The sequence below is a fragment of the Barbatula barbatula genome, assembly GCF_947034865.1.
Source record: "Barbatula barbatula genome assembly, chromosome: 18".
Taxonomy (NCBI): Eukaryota; Metazoa; Chordata; class Actinopteri; order Cypriniformes; family Nemacheilidae; genus Barbatula; species Barbatula barbatula.
This window is the reverse complement of record NC_136781.1, coordinates 22,695,004-22,714,322: the sequence shown is the minus strand read 5'-3', so window position 1 is coordinate 22,714,322 and position 19,319 is coordinate 22,695,004. Positions and strand designations below refer to the sequence as shown.

At 39.7% G+C, this 19,319-nt stretch overlaps 1 protein-coding gene across 1 annotated transcript; it reads right to left on the bottom strand.

The window, feature by feature from the left end:
- Positions 1 to 7,888: 7,888 nt before the first annotated feature.
- plp1a (proteolipid protein 1a) lies at positions 7,889 to 13,617 on the bottom strand. The gene is made up of 7 exons (XM_079480122.1): positions 13,379 to 13,617; positions 11,600 to 11,786; positions 11,292 to 11,448; positions 10,935 to 11,103; positions 10,436 to 10,509; positions 9,904 to 9,969; positions 7,889 to 8,593 (listed from the first exon to the last, which is right to left on the bottom strand). The coding sequence occupies exons 1-7, from the start codon at positions 13,506 to 13,508 to the stop codon at positions 8,513 to 8,515; spliced, it is 864 nt and encodes a 287-aa protein (XP_079336248.1). The 5' UTR covers positions 13,509 to 13,617; the 3' UTR covers positions 7,889 to 8,512.
- Between the last annotated feature and the right edge of the window lie 5,702 nt (positions 13,618 to 19,319).

Genomic DNA, 19,319 nt, shown 5'->3' with positions numbered 1-19,319 from the left:
CCTCATAGATATTTTATTTGGAATAACTGTAATATTTTATACAAGAATAAGTCTATATTTTTTCAGAAATTGGTTTGATAAAAATATCTTGTTGGTTAGTCAATTAATCAATTCTCAAGGGTTGCTGTTTTCATATAAGGTCACTTTCAATTTCCTGTTTCTCCCAGAGAATTTTCAAAAGTTATGGGTTCAATCCCATCAGGTGTTCTTGCTTTACTGAGAGGAACTCAATCTCTATCTCCAGTCTCTCTGAGTTTGCTCAATACTCCTGTTGGCAAATTGTGCTTTGCTTCTCCTTGTATAAACAATAGATTAGTTCGTTCTCTTTTTCAGCAAAACATTGTTACTTTACCGTCTGTGACCACTTACTGGAATAATGCTGTTGGTAATATTTGTTGGAAAAACGTTTGGACTGTTTCTTCATCCCGCCCGCGCCCGCCGAATTTCTGACCATTACCGCCCGCTCCCGCAACGTATGTGTTACACTCCCGCCCGCTCCCGCAATATGCATGTCCACTCCCGCCCGCACCCGCAAATCTCTGAGAATCTATTCCCGCACAATAATAGAGATGCATTGATTTTGTGTCTTCTCACATCTCGCTGGAAAAAAACATGTATTTGTATTGCTTTTATTAAAGAGATTAATGCGCAGGTATTCTGTTTGAAAAAATACAAATAAGAATAAAAACATTCAAACTTAGGCAGCCTGCTCAATAACACTGGCATCATCACGCCTCTTGACCTAAATGCCAACGAGAGGCTGTGCTCAAAAAACAACACTAATAAATAACATAAAATAAACAACGTTAACGAATGAATTTAACAAATGAATCACTTTGCAATATTGCTGTGGAGAAAGAGAATGTTGCTGATCGACTGCTTTCCCAATCCCGTGCGTCTCTCTTCCAAGATGCGCCCACAGACACTAAAGGCCCGCTCTGAAGGCGCACTGGATGCGGGAATACTAAAGATGAAACGTGCCAGCTTTGATAGCGGTGGGAAGCGCTCTTTGTGGAACTTCCACCATTGAAGCACGCTGTCTGGGTTATCAGAGAGACGGGAGCTGAGATATTCAGCCATTTCATCATCGATCGGCTTTGGCACTGAAGCAACGGACGCATCGTCTTTCCAGTCTGCGAATCAGTCTGTGCTTTGCTTTTTGGCTGGTGGCTCATCCTCCACTGTGGCTGGGCCCAGGTGAAACTGCATCTTCTGAAAATTTCCTTTGCGCCTTTGGATAGGATTTGATTTATAAATAAATTAATATGTATTTTTTGAAATGGCTCATGCTGTTATTCATTTATATTTTTTATTTATTCATTGTCTTTTATCTCCGTTTCAATTTTATTTTACTGCATTTCACTTATTCTATTGTAATTGCACTGTGTTCTCTGTATTTATGTCTGTAATAGGTTACATATAGCCTACCTTTAACCACTTCGTCTTTTCATCTGGGGGCAGCATCCGTAGCATTCGCATTTCAGGAGTCAGGAGCTTTGCAATTCTGTACATCATGTGGAGAGGTAATGCAGATGTGTCACTGGTACCCATCAGTTCTTCCAGACGCGAGGCACACACACATTGGCAACTCCAGAGAGCAAGGGCTCGAGCATTGCTGCTTGGCAGTGTTCAATGAGTTTCACGGACCACGGCAGTGGAAGTGATGCGCTGGGAGTGGAGTTGTCGGACTCTAAGTCATTAGTAGCTTCCTTGAATAACTTAAGGAACGCAACTACTGTTTTTAAAGTGTTTGCATTGATCTGCGCAATTCTTTCATACTGGTTATTTCTAAGCAGTATTGTGGAGATCTCATGTTGTTGCAGTATGGAATCCAGCGTTTCATAATTTGAATTCCATCTTGTCTCAATGGATTGCTTGAGGGATTTTTTTTAGCTGTTTTGCAGACCTGAATGTTTGAAATACTTCACCAGTTTTTTGCACTGGTCAACAGTTCAGACAGCTCAGTACTTTCAGCCAACACGGCTGGTGCAAATGCACTTGATAGGGTGACGTTCAGGATGTGCGCGATGCAGTTCAGCCTGGTGTATCCACGCAGGGCAGCGACTATGTTGGCTCCACGGTCAGTGACAAACACAACAGGGTCAGATAGAAGTGATGCATCTATTCCAAATTCACGGAGTTTCTGGAACAGCAGGCTCCTGATATTCTCCCCTGTCTTTGATACACCTCTCTCAAAGGGAGCCGCGAATAACACCCTGGAAACGAGGTCGAAGTTGTTATTTGAATAATGGATGGTGCCGGATATGAAGGAAGTTTTATGATAATCCTCCGTCCATATATCGGTTGTGATGGCACATCCATATGTATCAATCATAGGCTTTATCTCCGCTGCCACTGACGCCTGCAGTACTTGGGCTCGCCCCTCCACATGTCTGGATACAGTGGTTGGATGAGGTATAACATCTTTAACATCAAATTAGCCATATTTAGCGGCAACATCAACAAAGTTTTGCGATATATCAACAAAGCCTTTCCCGGCGACAAAGTCATGTGGCCTTATGTCTAGACAGCACATTTCCACACATTTCTCTGTAGTTTCTTGTTTAATGTGTGTAGGGAGATGTTGTTTATCCTTGAAAACCAGCTTACTTTGACCGGGGAAAACAAAGCAGGTGTGTCGCCTCAACCCAGTCGTGCCGGATTTGTGCCCATTGTAGATTAGTATTTTTGAACATTTGTCACAATGAACAAAGTCCAGTTCCTTTCCATCTTTATCACAAACAATTGAGAAACTTCTCCAAATGTCAGACTTGCCTTGCTTAGGTTTTGTGCTGTAGATACCTAGTTTGAGGTTCTTTTCTACATTATTTATTGACATCTCCATCATGTCGATAGGCAACCTCCCTATCCCGCTGTGTTTTTTTTAGCCGCCCGTTCCCGCCCGCAGCAAAGTTCAAACCGCCCGCTCCCGCGAGATTTGCGTTGGGTCCCGCAGGACCTGGCGGAACTCAATCCCAATGCAGCCCTGTACTCTGATGAAACTGTAGTTAATCTTTTTTGCTACTGTCCTTTTAACAAAATGTTTTGGCAAGATGTTTTACGTTTTATTAGGTCTGAAATCTATAATGAATGTGTTTTGTATTGGAAGGATGTGGTCCTAGGATTTATAGATTATAAACAATCTAAAAAAAGCAATTTTTATGTAATTAATCTGATTTTGTTACTAGCAAAGTTAGCATATTCATAAATCTAAATATTTAAATGTGAAACCTCTTTTTTTCATTTTTTGAAAGAACTTGGAAAAATACCTCTTTTCTATTAAGTTGTCTGAGAACAAAAAGGCCTTAAAAATATTATCTGTTTGTAAATCTTTTCCTTTTTTCAGTGTCATGTAATTCTCATAATTTATCAACATGTGTAAGTTACACGATTCCCCCTTTGTGATTTTTGTTTATTCTTGTCAGTTCTTGTTCTGTTTTTGACTGTTATTATTGTATATTGTTTTAAGCAATAAAAAAAAGAGACGCTGTTCAAACACTGTTTAGTGACTTAATGTAGTAGTGTTTTGGAAATGCCTGAAAAAATCGTTTCAAATGTATCCGGATTAGTGTGGACATGGTCAACGATAAAAGATGTTAACAAGATGCGCCACTGTCATTACTCTGATGCAATGCTCAATATTGCCACTCAAAAAGGTGATTTTAGTGCAATTTAAGCTTAGCAAACCACTTTATTGATGTGAAATAAGCTATTTAATTCTGTTTTTTTAATTAGATTTTTCATCATATTTTTGAAATATCTGCCTGTTATCTTGCAATGACAAATAATTAAAAATAGCTGTCCGGAGGCATTGCAAACTTCTGTGAATTTAATAGTGCCTGGTCACTGTTAGTGTTCATTGTGCAGTAACAAAGAAAAGAAAGACATTTAGATTTGTTTCATATTGAAGTAGTCAATAGTGCCCCAGAACTGATTGGTTACTAACATTCATCCAAACATATATATATTTTTGTGCTCAACAGAACATTTTTTCAGATTAGAGCCAACTGGAGTAAATGATGAAAGACTTTTTATTTTTGGGTGAATTTTCCCTTTAGACCAAACACTTGCTTTCATCAAACAACAGGGGGTAGTCAAAAGTTTAGTTAATCAGGCTCAAAGATAAACCATACACAACTGTATAACTTGTACAAATGTTATGAAAGTATTGTTATCTAAAGCAAGCAGAAAACTATGCTATGGTTGGAATGGCAGCTGTGTTTCTTTTACTTCAGTTTCACAAGTATTCTTCCCATCTGTGCACCAGTCACAGAAGGGATTTTATTTAGCTGAAGGTCCCAGCACCCTCTCTGTGAGTGGATGAAATATATGGACCCCAGCATGGGTTTGTGCAGAAACTTGCCTCTAATTGGCTCCTGAACAAAGAAAGCATGCTTCATTGTTTAGGCCTTTCTCAACCTTCTTAAGAGGCTGTGAGAAAAGAAAGGTAGAAATGTAGGGGTCAAAAGAAAACACCACATTGGTATGTCTGGCTCCATGGCAACCAGATGTGAGGGATAATTACCACAGAAGCCAGATGTCACCACATGTCTTTTTTCTTCCCTTTCTCTCACCAAAGCACTCCATTATCTTTGATATTTTCTTTATTTTTCAAAAATGTATCTTTACCTGCTGTCTCAAAGAGGCTCATCATATACATACTGTAGACATAAACATTGGTTGTAATAAAATAATAAAAATGAATTGCCTTTGTATAAAAACCTTTTTTAAATTCATGTTGGAAACAACTTAAAGCGATATTCACCCCAGAATATTTACTCTCCCTCAGACCCTTTTAGCTTCTGCTAAAAATCCTGATCGCACTTCCTGTAACATAAATGATGTATCTTAAAGCTGAGGTAACATGCTATTTCATGCAATCTGACTTCTTTATGTGATACACACAAAGTATGTCCACAATTGTGTAATGTTGTGCTTTATTTTCTTATTTCTTATTTTGTATTGTTTTAAATTTATTCACCGCATCATTTCTTTATGCAGCGGTTATGTTCAAACATCTATTGTTAATTGGGCAATATAGAGGGGAAAATAAGGGACTCTTATTTTAACACTTTGATTGGAGAGTCGCGGGAAGGACAACGAACTGCGCATGCGTCCTCAGATCAGCAGAGGAGCTGTGAAAGCGCAGATGCGACTCTCCCGTTTCTTCTGACTTTATTCCTGTTTTACAGGTAAAAGAAACTGAGATTACTAGCAAAACTTATTGTGGTCATGTGACCACGTGCTGAAGGAACCATGAAAATGGCTGGATTTGTGGTGATCCATTACAAAAGTACTCCTCTGGGGAGAAAAGAAATTATTTGCATTTCACATTGGTTTTCAGAACCAAGTTAATTTTAAATGCTCATGTTAGCGGTTAATATAATGAGTAATTTCATATAAACCCACTTTGTGGTTGGTAATAACATGATAGCTGTTTTATAAAATGTCTGTTCAGTATTAGGTTATTAGCTGAAAATGGTGAAATGAAGAAAAGGAGACAAAGTGTCAGAAATGTGATTTATTTTGATGTTGGTGACCTTTGGGTGATAGTGTTGGTAACACAGACGAAGAATGTCATTAATGCTTTATTGTTAAAATAATAGTTTGTACTGATTGTGCATTGAATAAAGAGATCAGCAGAGGAGCTGTGAAAGCGCAGATGCGACTCTCCCGTCTCTTCTGACTTTAATCCTGTTTTACAGGGTACAGTAATCTGGCTGCGGGGTCTCTGAAATCGGGACCTGCAACATTTACATTGTTAAACGTGCTGGACTCTCAAGCTCAACATGGTCATCTTGTAAAAAAACGAGTTGAATGTATGACGTAGTATTGCTGTGCTCGATTCACTCCGCCAGGGTTCGTACAGGTTTCAGAAAGTTTTTTTCGAACATGGATTCCCGTTTTTGTAACAAGGGTTCTAAGTCCCTTATTATACAATTCTCCAGAAAAGCACGCCCACGCGTCATCCAGCGAGCGAAAGAGCACACCCAAATGTGATCAAACTAAAAACAAAGTATGCAATACTACTGTATAGGTACTCCAAATTAATATGAGATTGACTGGAACTGCATGTGTTAACTCATCTTTAAGATCTGCACACGCATCCTCCGTCTATGATGTAAACAAACCAATGTTTTGAGATGGTGCATATGTCATTATTATTCAACAGGAAGTGCGATCAGGACGTTTGCCGGAAGCTGTACATTACCTCTCATAAATTATGTTTAGTTTAGCAAGTAATGATCAATTCGCTTCACAAGACATCAATATGTCTCCAGGTGCTGCAGGGATCACGCTTGTGTTGGATGTATGTGCTTTTAGAACTCTTATAGAGCATTCACACCAGACACGACTTGTGCAAATAAATTGCGCTATTCACACGTAGTTGGACGCTTGAACATTTTGAGTTTACTAGCTTCATTCGCACGTGAAATTAGTTTCATTCGCACGTGAAATTAGTTTCATTCCCACGTGAAATTCACTTCACAACAGAAGCAAATTTGCGTCATGGGAGGGGCTTCTGCCAGGCGGCTCCAGTCTCGTTGCGAAATTCTGTTTATTCCTCTTTCGATCAAAGTAAGAAGATATATTGTACAGCTCCGGGTGTCAACATACAGCGACTATGATTTTGTCCTCCATTGTTGTTTCAGATTTCTGCCACTGTTTGCTACGTCGAAATCACAGCACTACTAGAGCAAGCTCATGATTGGTTAACGTTGCTCGAATATTCGCCAAAGTTCAGATTTTTCAACTCATGAGTTTCACACGTTACGCGCCGCAGGATGTCTATCGCATCTTTGCATTGATTTAACATGTAAATCACTCACGCTTAACACTTCTTTTGCGTCTGGTAGGAACGCATCATTAGAGATCTGGGCCCGTATTCATGAAAAGGAGTTACTCCTAGTGACAAAATTCTAAGAAAATTCTTAGAAATGTGGGCTTTCCCTTTAAAATGACAGAAAAAATCCTAGTAAAGAAAAAAGTAATTCATAAAGCATCTTAACCCCTAAAAGAGCTTTTAAGGTCCAAATTTTAAGGAGTAACGAGGAGGACTTTTAAGAGACTTTAGAATTTCTTTAGCAGCAGAGAAACATGAAAAGTAAGAAAAAATGTGTTGCAATGCATGAAAATTTCCATATTACTTTTAAGGTTTATCAGATTTTTTGAATTTATTGTTTTTGTGTGTGTTCAACTTTGGCTTATCTTGGTTTTGGTATTCTTGTACAGTATAGCTGCTTTGACGACACATTAGATCATGCAGGGCTCATGTTTGTGACCAATCCTATTAGAGACACCGTAACATCTTAAAGACAGCGCATAAATGCCATAGCGCCAGAAATAGAAGTAATCACTACATTACCATATTAAGGAACTGGAGAAATGCAGATATGCAGCAGAGATGATTTGGTTATTTCACAACCTTCTATAGTGGTCACACAAACAATTACATTACTTACAGAAACGTATTGTGTCACTCTTCATATTCTATCATATACATTGACAGTAACAGCATGGTACTGTAAATAAAACAAAGAATATAAGTGTGGGTGCGTGCGTGAGTACGGTAAAACATAAAAAATACATGTGCAATTTCAAAGGAACGACCCTATCCTTAAAAGCGCTCTTTTTTTTCCTTCTTGGCCAACCAACCATCACAGTCTTCAAAAGACATAGCAAACGGGTCAGTCCCGCCTCCTCTCTAAGATAAATGTTTGTGTCTTTTCCTTGCTCAGAGTTGCTCTCAGATTGGTCCTGAATCACCTTTAAGCTAAGACTAAGCTAGTTTTTAAGCTAAATTAAGAGAGAAACTTTAAGAAAACGGGCCCTGGACACCATTTACGTATGTATATTCATTATATGACACACAGAGGGCTGGGGATTTACTTAAAAATATTTTATTGTTCTAGTCAAGAAAAATGTCACCTACATCTCAGATGGCCTTGGGGTGAGAAAAGAAACAGCACAGTTTTAATTCTGGGGTGAACTTTTTCTTTAACATGTCACAATTACAATTTTGTTGGGAATGTTGATGGTAGAGTTTTATCTGTGCACCGATGGCTATAAACTATACAAGATTTTACATCCGTCACTCTCATGCATAAAAACCAAAACTATAAAACAGAAGTAAAAAAATCTAAAAGTATTTTTTTTGTAAATTGTAATTTGTTGTACTTGTGCTAAAAGCCTTCCTGTCACTGAGTAGTTAAGGAGATAATTAACACACATTTTTTTATATCTTCATCAGTTACAAGTTTTAATTTACACGAATTAAAGTTCCAGGAGGACTTGAAGGCAGCACCATTTACAAAAAACTGACATTACCTAAAGAAAAGCAGGGGGGAAGGACGAATGATCAAACTGCTTTTTTTAAAAGTCCAAAATGTTAACGAGGGTCAAGAAAAGGTTTTTTGCTCTGGAAAAGGAGAATATGATTAACTTCAAATTCCTCCTGGATGGTGCTTTTACTGACAGTAGAAGGAAGCAGTGAAGACCAGGAGAGAAAACTTTAACAACGTGGACTGATGCCTTTTCTTCCCAGATACCGCAGAACAGCAAAGTTATAGGTGGTGGACACAGTATATGTGAGCTAAAGAAAACAAGAAACAAGAGATATAGTTAGACCCAGAAGGCTGATAAATAAGAGTTATTTTCTGCCCGACTGACTTCTGACTAAGCGAGTGACCTGTTTTCTAGTAAAGCGTAAGTACCCATGCTGTTGTTCTTAAGGTATGGTTAATAGGAGTTGCTTTCTGAGCCAAGTCAAAAGAGCCAAACCCTAAATGGCCGTTCACACTGGACAAAAACTATTTTTAAAAGTTAAAAATAAACGTATATTATTGCGGGAATCCTTTTCAGAGCCATTTTCCAGCTACTGAACGATAAGACATGACAATGCTGTTTGGCTTTTGCTGATTGTGATGCAGGCTTTATTTCTGAATTAAAAACTGTTTATTTACGGTGGGATATTATATAAATAAAGAACAGTAGTACTACTGTATACTACTGTTCACGATAACATAAAAAACATATTTTCTGGAAACCAGTAGAATTTCTGTGATGGTTTCTATCGTTTTATTCAGAAAAGTAGTTTATTTTTATTTTGGCAAGTTGACAAATCAGTTCAAGTGGAAAAATGTTTGGCGGCAGCTATAAATACCAAGAGTGTCAACAAATGCCATCTCCCTAAATGCCAAGAATACCTTACCATAAAGACAGTCCTTTGTTTGAGAAGGGGAGAAAAAGGGGGCTAGGTGTCAGCCCCCTGACTTAGGATAGCTGAATTTAGCCAGGGACTGGGTAATGCGTGTCAACTTGAACCACAGTCCCACTTTTCCATTTGAAATTGTAGCCACCAATCTGCGCCCAGACCTGGTGCTCTGGTCCAACTCCAGCCGGATTGTCATATTAGTTCACAGTCCCATGGCAAGAAGCCATTTATGAGGCCTTTGAAGTGCCACTGTTGCTGAAAGAAGCAGCCACTGGCTGTGGCTGAAGCAGTTGGACAAGGTGTGGGCTACCAAATGACCTATAAACTGTGACACAGTTAACTGATCAGCCTTTGGTGGGCCTGCTTAGGCTGAGGGTGTCTTGTGATAAAATGCCGAAACACCCAATGAGGCTGTGGTACACAACTTATGATGTGTCACATAGCTGTATCGTCTTTGTCTATCCTTCTTGCCATACTAGTGGATTCTCTTCATGGTTCTCACAATCAATGAATTCCCTTCATGAGAACCATGAATTCCCTTCTCACAATCATTTAAGTCATTCCCAACTACGAACGGGAACAACAAATTACAGCCGAGGCCTTAATAAATGCAGGAAATAAATTCCTGAACACCTACAGAAATGGCTTGATGCAAACAAATTGTGGTTGTGTTCTGTTTGGTCACTTACCAAAGCCAAGACTGTCATTCCTGCTCCAGAAAATGCAGCCAAGTACAAATCATAAGTCAAGAAAAACTGTGAAAAAAAACAAGTTTGAATGTCATCAATTATTCTCATTTATTTTGTCATCCATTATGTATCCAGATATATGACACACATCACTTCATGACAGTACTTTGACAGTCCAACTGCAATGTTTTTTTTTACATGTAGTAGAGCCAACGTACAGCTTACAAATGATTCGCTTTAATGTATATTAATAGTGCTTTTAAAATATAATTTTCCTCTATTTGATTTCCTTTTATGTCTTTACTATTTTTCATGTCTAAATTATGTCTCTTGTGTTTTTCTGATGTCTGTCTAAATGTATTTATTGTAAAGCTGCTATGCATCATAGAACAATTGTGCAAAAATGTGATCATATAAATTCAAGACAGAAATGTGACTCCAAACATTGTGCTCTGTGATCTTCAGATTGGATAAACCTTTTAGGAAGCTCTTTTGAGGAATGACTGTAAGATGTGAATGGCTCGGGTCTTACCTCTCTTGTCTTGCATATATTAGACAGAGTCATTCCACAAGCTTTTCCTGGTACCGCATTCCATGGAAGTAGTCCTTAAATACATGAAACACAACAAGATGTATAAGAGATCAGGGAACAATGAAGTTTAATTGCCTTTTGTGTCAGTATCAATAACACTACATAAACCCAGAACGGGATTTAACAGATATCAAGCCATAATATATGCCATAATATCCTCATTTACTACACAGTTCTACATTTGTGTCTATCTTTATTATTGTAAACATGTTAACACACATTTACTAACTTGAAATGTTACTGTAAATCAACATACGTAATTCACTGTGAAACTGGTCAAATTCAGCGGCCAACACATTTCAGAATTATTCAAATCTAAGACTTATTTTTATGGTAATTTAATTTGTCATCATCAGTGATTTAGTCATGAATATATGGAGCAGATCAGGAAAGTTAAAATACAGAAACAACTCTCATGAATGCATCGAGAGGTCATTACCGTACTGCCTGGCGTCAATGCACAGCTGGTTAATGCTGGACGGTGTCTCAGAGAGAAAGTTTATAGTGTGACAGGTGTTTGACATGTTGTAGAAGAAATACACAGGAAGTGCAGAGAGGCAAAACACCAGTAACCAGACGACAACCAGCATGTATGTGATCAGGATGAACTGCGGGAGGAAGTGAGACACACAGCACTGTGCGTGTTACTGTGGTGCATTGTTGTTCTTTTTGGTGCAATACATAGGTAAAAATGAGTTTGAAAGAGGATAATGACAGAATAATTCTTGGTTTGTGCTTCACCAAAAGCCAAAGCATGTTCACACCTGCACTCTTCATCCATCACATCTTCACTTACCGATGTGCTGAGACAGCGGCCACAAACAGTGCTACGAAACTCTCCAAACGTCTGCCGCACTGCGCTGGTGGTGTAAAAGCCCTCGGCTAACAGCACGATACAGTACAGGGAAAAGAAGGATGCCAGGCCATAGATAACGTACTGGAAATACTCAATACTACAGTGGAGAGAAATCAAAGAAATGTAAACATTAAACTGTTAAAAGTGTAAACATTAAACAGTTTACACTCTATAGTTTTCATCACAGTGCTTTGCTCAAATGACATGAACTAAATAATGGATTGGGATCTGATGTTCCAGGCACGCACAGGTACGCTAGTGTGATGTAGTCCTGATGGTCTCGGGTGAAGAAGGTCTCGATGAGTCTCTCGCTCTCTGTGAGGGCCTGATGTCCACAGCCGCAGAAAAGAGCGATGCCAGAGAAACACAGAAGAGTGGCCACCACAGAGATGTACGGCACACCTCCCATACAGCGCATACAGCATTCATAACAACCTGGGTTCAATAACAACAAAAAACATACACATATGATGCATGCATGTGATTCTGGGTCGGGAGTGTCAATATTCCTGCAAACACGAAAGAATGAATGAAGCATTTATATAGCCCTTTATTGTGTATTGCTGTAAACCCAAAGTGCTTTACAATTTATGAGGAGGTCTCCCCTCAACCACCACCATTAGCAGCATCAACTTGGATGGCGCCAGTACGCTCACCAGATATAGGTGGAGAGATAGAGCCAATTCAGAGGGTGGGGATTATTAGGAGGCCATGAAAGACAAGGACAGTAGAGGCCAGGACACCAGGGTTACAACCCCCTACTCTTTTACGAGAAGTCCAAGGGATCTTAAAGGACCACAAGGAGTCATTAAAGCTTTTCCAGGAGGTCTCCCATCCAGGTACTGGCCAGGCTTGTGCTACAGGGTGATACCTGTATAGCTGCTGGCATGATATTGAGCCATTTCCAAATAATCTAAAACACGCTAATTATTTTCCTGCAATACTCCAATTATTATGCAGTGTGATCCTGTTTGCATCAGTTTATCAATCCTCAGCAATAACACATAACAGCTTAATCACCCTTTAACACAGGAGTGCCTAGTCCTGCTCCTGGAGATTAACTTTATGGGGTTACAGTCATGAGATGCAACCATGTTTACATGATGCATACACAAAATCTGAAAAAATTACACATTTACATACTTGCATTTTTTTACATTGTTATATTTACTACAGTATGAACAAGTGCGCACCAAGCATCACCTGCAGCTGGGAGCCGGGACACTGGGAGCACTGGTCATGTGCTTGTGTGGGGGTGGGTGACAGAGCTGGTGTGTACCAAGACATGAGGAGTGTGAGAAAAGGAGGAGGACCAAGAGCGAGAGTGTCTCTTCTTGTGGCTGCACTGACAATAGCCTTTGTCCAGACGCAATACAAGGCAAGCAATGACACGCAAACAAAGAGCTGCTGCCACCCTACTCTCCTACACACCAATTGAAAATGTGAGTACGATGGGAGGACAAACTTTAATAAAACTAGAGGCAATGGGTGGCGGGGGTTGTACTGATGCTGAACCTATACTTTGCTTAATATTTTGGTATTTAGCATTTCTAAGACACATAATATCAGATCTAGTGTTAGTAAATGGTAAGGAGTTAAGTGATGATAATAATAATAAACTTCTGCAGATGAAAGATACGATCTACACAGCGAATGGTTTTACTCAACATGAATTTATATTTTATATATATTGTATTGAAATAGAGTTGGCTACAGACTGTATCATATAGTTAAAGTAAAGGACACTGAGCTTGTATATAAAAGCACATATAATTTCACATACACGTTTTTGGTTAAAAAAGGATAATACAATGGATATTCTAATTCATTGTCACATCAGTCACTTGTTAGTTGTTGCACCCTAAAATCTATTTGTTTGCAGATTGTATAAGTTGCTGTCTGCTGCAATGCAAGGCCTATATACGTCCAAATACTTTCTGGGTCAATAATTTAGAAAAAGTCAAGTAAATTCTAAAACTATTGTGAATTTAACGTAAGCGATTAAAGAGTGAAAATGCAGTACTTACCCATGTCTGGACGCAGTTGTGTAGTGTAGTGTTGGAGTAAAATGTCACTGACTGCTCTCACAGTCTCCAGCACAATGATGACAGCTGAAGACGGCCTGAAGAAACAATGTGCCTTTTCAAAGCACTTCATGACAAGCCCAGAGCTCAACGTGAAGAATGACTGGGGCCATGATGCCAACACACAACATTCACAAAGAAGTGATATTGTTATGCGGTTTTTCACCAGTGTTCAAGTCCAACAAGTTTGGTAAAAAATGACAGGCCAATCTGAGCCCATTTTTTTTGTAAATGATGTGGTTATATCATGATCACTGTTGAACAAAGAACATGCTTTCAATCAACACATGTTTAGACTTAAAGGCAATGTCTTCTAATATCAAGCTAAATAAATTAGTTCAAAATTTTGTATTTAAATAAAATTAAAAAGCAGTGTGGGATCTTATTGACCAAAACTTGTAATTATGTGTAAGACCCTAAATAGCTTAGCTCCTCATTACCTGACTGATCTCCTGTCGCAGTAAAGTCCTTCACGTTCCCTGCAGTCTCAGAATTCTGGCCAGTTGGTAATACCTAGAATGTCTAAATCAAGTGCGGGAGGCAGATAATTTTCCTATCCAGCACCTACCCCAGTAGGCTTGTTTGAGTTGACCCATACTATCCTGCCACCAACTGGCAAGATCTGTCGGTTGCAGGTGGGGGAGGAGTAAATAATGGTCATCAGGTCGGACACTTTGTGCTTCCCGTAGTGTGCTGAACCTGCTGCAGACACACTGTCCGTTTAAATCTAAATTAAAAAGGAATTTTTTTAGCATTGCTTACACCTGACTCTGCTGCTCCACACTCCAAATCCCTTGCAGGATTGTTAGACTGCAATAGTTAGGTCACCCGGAAACCAGGAACACCTCGCATTAAAACTGTTGTACTTTTCACATCAAATAGTATGGAATAGTATTCTACACTCATTGTTTCTGTCTTTTCATTCTCCTGAGGTAACACAAGATGCAGCTGTGTTGTGTTAACAAGCCAGCAGAGAACTGGCTCTCTTGCTTGAGTCTGGCTTCTCCCAAGTTTATTTTCTACATTTACAGCATATATATCATAGGAATTTTGGTTCCTCACCACTGTCAGCCCCTGTGTGCTTGCTCACTGCATGCCTGCTGACACCAAGCTTGGGTTTTATACTTGAACATTGCTTTCAATGTATTAGTCAGACTAAAATCTTAAAGACAAAACTGTTTTTCCTAGGAATACTTAGCCTACTGTGCACTCCATGATTTTATTGCAAATTCTCTTTGACCTGTTGATAATATATCTAAAATTTCTCTTGCTCATCTGTAAGACTTGCAATAATACCATGAGAGTTGTATATTGTATACAATGCCGATGTATGCGTGTTTTTGTATGCATTTGCTTTTATTATTTCGTTCTTGCCATACCTTCTGTTATGAACGTTTCCCTCAATAATTCACATTATATTTATATGCCTGTATAATATTATGCACAATATGCTGCACTACATAAAAAATTAAACCAGACAAAGACACTAGCCCTCAGTGTTGAAAATAAATGAGCTGAAAGCCCAGATTGAGCCATCTACACGAGTCCTCTTTCACTCACTTACTGCCCAACAATGACCTTATGAATGTATACTATACAGTGGATCTTAGAAAAACATAATGGGCCTCATTTATCAATCTAACATAGAAATGAGCTCAGATCCGTGCGCAGAAATCATCTTAAAACAGGGTTCACGTGTGATTCATCAAACATGAATGATCGTACCTTGATTAGATTAGATTAGATTAAACTTTATTGTCATTACACATATACAAGTACAGTGTAACGAAATGTAGTTTAGGTCTAACCAGAAGTGCAGTAAGCAAGTGCAGGATATACAGTTAGAATAAATACAGAATACAATATGGGAGAATATAATACAGTGGGCATGGATTATAAAAATATTTTGCAGTAGGAATGTTCTATGAAAATATGACAGAAGGTATATACTATGAACAATATATACAGATGGCTATATACTATGAACATTAATGTACAGGTGGATATGAACAGATAATAATTTAGACTAAAATAGTGCAAGTGACTTAGGTATGCATAAATTATTGACATTGGCTATTAAAGTGGCAGTGCAATAGGTGAGTTAATGCAGTTGTTGAAGTTACAGTGCAGTGGATGAGTTAATGCAGTCATTAAAGTTACGGTGGAGTATACGAGTTAATGCAGTTAATAGGTTGCAGTCCAGAAGATGAGTTAATGCAGTTTATGGGTTACAGAGCAGTAGATTAGTTAATGCAGTTATTGAAGTTACAGTGCAATAGATGAGTAGATGCAGTTAATAGAGTTACAGTGCAGTAGATTAGTTAATGCAGTTATTGAAGTTACAGTGCAATAGATGAGTGGATGCAGTTAATAGAATTACAGTGCAGTAGATAGGTTAGTGCAGTTATGGAAGTGGTCCATTAGTGCAAATGAGCATTCAGTTAAATATTCCTGGTGTGCAAGTGAGCAGTATAGAGTGCAAATGATGCTGTGTGTGTGTAAACAGTCCGGTAGAGCAGATACATGAAGTACTGGTGTGTACAGTTCAATCATGCATGCAGCCCTGTAGTGCAATGTAAACAATGTTATAGCAGCATTGGAGTTAAAGGTAACTGAGGTAGTGGAATCAGTGGGGGGCAGAGTTCAATAATGAAACAGCTCTGGGAAAAAGCTGTTTCTTAGTCTGCTGGTTCTTGTCCGGAGGCACCGGAAGCGCCTACCGGAAGGCAGGAGAGTAAACAGTCAATGAGCGGGGTGAGAGGAGTCCTTGAGAATGCTGCGAGCTCGTCGCAGACAGCGTTTCTTCTGGATGTCCTCAATGGCAGAAAGTGTAGTCCCTGTGATGCTCTGGGCTGTTTGGATGCTCTCTATCATGCAGCGATAGAAGTTCACCAGGATAGTTGAAGACAGTTGGTTCTTCTTCAGTGTCCTCAGAAAGAAGAGACGCTGGTGAGCCTTCTTGACCAGGCATGAGGTGTTGGTGGTCCAGGACAGGTCCTCCGAAATGTGAGTCCCCAGGAACTTAAAACTGGAAACACGTTCAACAGCCATCCCATTAATGTGGATGGGGTCGTGTGTGCCTCCTTTCGCCTTCCTGAAGTCCACGATGATCTCCTTTGTCTTGGAGGTGTTAAGGAGCAGGTTGTTGTCTGAGCATCATGTGGCCAGGTGCCGGACCTCATCCCTGTATGCAGTCTCATCGTTGTTGCTGATGAGACCAATCACTGTTGTATCGTCTGCAAACTTGATGAAGGTGTTAGATCCGTTCACAGGCCTGCAGTCAATTGTGAAAAGGGAGTAGAGAAAGGGGCTCAGTACGCAGCCCTGTGGTACACCAGTGTTGAGGGTGGTGGTGGTGGAGCAGATGTGGCCTAACCTAACAAGCTGAGGCCTGTTCGTCAAGAAGTCCATAATCCAGTTGCAGGTAGGGTTGTTGATGCCTAGGTTTCTAAGTTTGATGATTAGTTTGGAAGGGATGACCGTGTTGAAAGCAGAGCTGAAGTCTACAAACAACATGCGTGCTTAAGTGTCCTTATTGTCCAGATGTGTGAGCACAGAGTGCAGCGCCATGGACACTGCATCATCCGTGCTCCTATTGTTGCGATAGGCAAATTGGTATGGGTCCAGTGTGGGTGGTAGGGAGACCTTTAGGTGTGCCAGGACCAGCCGCTCAAAGCACTTCATAACAATGGGTGTGAGTGCTACAGGGCGGTAGTCGTTAAGGCATGTCGGGTTCGAATGTTTTGGGATGGGCACAATGGAGGTGGATTTAAGACATGCTGGAACCACTGCTTGGGCGAGGGACAGGTTGAAGATGTCCGTGAAGACCCCAGCGAGCTGCTCCGCACATGCCTTGAGTACACGACCAGGGATGCCGTCTGGGCCAGCAGCCTTGCGCGCGTTGATCCGGCTTAGTGCAGTGTGAACATCAGTGGAGTTAAGTGTGATGATTGGGTGGTCAGCAGAGATAAATGCTGCGGCTGAAATCGATCATATTATTGTTGCTTTGATTTACTTTGGTTGTATAATACATTTAAATTGATATCAAATTCATCTGACTGCAATCTTAAAGAACTTTGATAGAGCTACATTGCTGTGTTAATGTAAAAACGAATGTAGGTGTAAATTAGACCCTACTGATAATTTTTGCGGCGCAATTCAATGGGTATCAAATGTGTAAATGTTTTTTATCTTAATAAAATCATTTAGGTGAAGAGAAAATAGTCTGTGGCGGAGGAGATGGATGCATGTTTCTAATTCTGCTAATCTTGAGTTTCGGCTGCTTCGGCAGCAGCATGCCTCATCTTCAAACAGCCCAAAAGGGCTTATGTGACACCCCTTTTCCTCTCTCTCCACTGGCTACCGGTTGAAGCCTGTATCAGGTTCAAGTCACTGATGTTTGCCTACAGGACTATCACTGGATCTGCACCGGCATACTTTCACACCCTCCTACACCCCATCAAGAACCTTCACACCCTACTACACTCCTACACCCCCTCAAGAACCCAGCGTTCAGCAAACGAGCGGCGCCTTGTAATGGCTTCTCATAAGGGCATTAAATCGCGTTCCTGCTCATTCTCCTTCACAACTCCTTCCTGGTGGAACATTTTTACCAACGTGGTCCGGTCAACCACATCTCTCACAACCTTCAAAAAACTACTTAAAACACACCTCTTCTGTGAATACTTGACAGACAGATAAAAAAACAATAATAACAGTACACTAACCCTCTCTCTTCTCTCAACAGGTAGTGGTCTACCTTTTGTTGAAACTAGTAACTTTGTATTAGCACCTAATGTACTATTGCTCTTTTATGACAAATCGCTTATTGCTCCCCAAACTCTTTGTAAGTCGCTTTGGATAAAAGCGTCTGCTAAATGACTAAATGTTAAATCAGGCACACGCAGTTTTATGTTTGCTTCATTAATTTTTTTCCTCCTTCAGATTTGTCAGAGGCAAGAAGCAGCTGTCTTCTGCCCCGGTTGTCCCCAAAAACCAGCCTGGAGCCTGCCACACAAAGCCAGTCAATCTCTAGCTGTGACCCAGTGTGCGATTTCCACCCCAAGCGAGCATCGCATAAATAAAATAAAACATTGAATCATGCGTTTTTGTCTGTTTTCATTAGAATTTGTCAAAACAAAGAAGCTATCATCTTGCATATAGTTAAACTAACCCATTGCTTATAAATATATTGATATATTGACTAGACAGTCACAAGCCTGTTACAGGGCAAGTGATCTTCCTCACTACTAGGGGTAGTAGAGGGTAACATGTGTATGTATTGCTCAGGTAACATGGTAGAAGAAATGTGTGTATCAGGAAAAGGCTGAAGCATGGCCTTGCCATGGAGTCCTGGTTGAGAAACGTTTGTTTTATGCTCAATTTAAAAAAGGACTTGTTTGTTTTCTGGAAGACTATGGTCTGTGAGAAGAAGAAAATATGAGGAAGTTTTTATAAGTTCCTTGATACATGAAGCTTCAACTCATCAGATGACAATCACCATTATTGTCCATGGACTCTGCTATTGAGACATCAAAAATATGGATTACGATTTCCGTAACATTAAATTGTATTACTGGTTTTGGGTTTAGTTAAATCAAGAACGCTGTCCGAACAAGGACTCTCAAAATCAGTGTATCGAGACAGAGGGTGAGTGTGAATCTGATGTCCAGCTTGACTTTACCACTGAAACATTCTTCACCAGGAGGGAATCTATTCGAGATATGATCAGCACATTCAGTGAACTGTATATCGACTCTGAAGATGAGGAGGAAAATTTTCCACCATATCCACCACCTCCACCACTTAAAATGGAAGAGAGAAATGAGTTCAACTCTTTATCTTCTGTTTTTGACAATTTGGCGAAGCTAGAGGAGAGATTCAC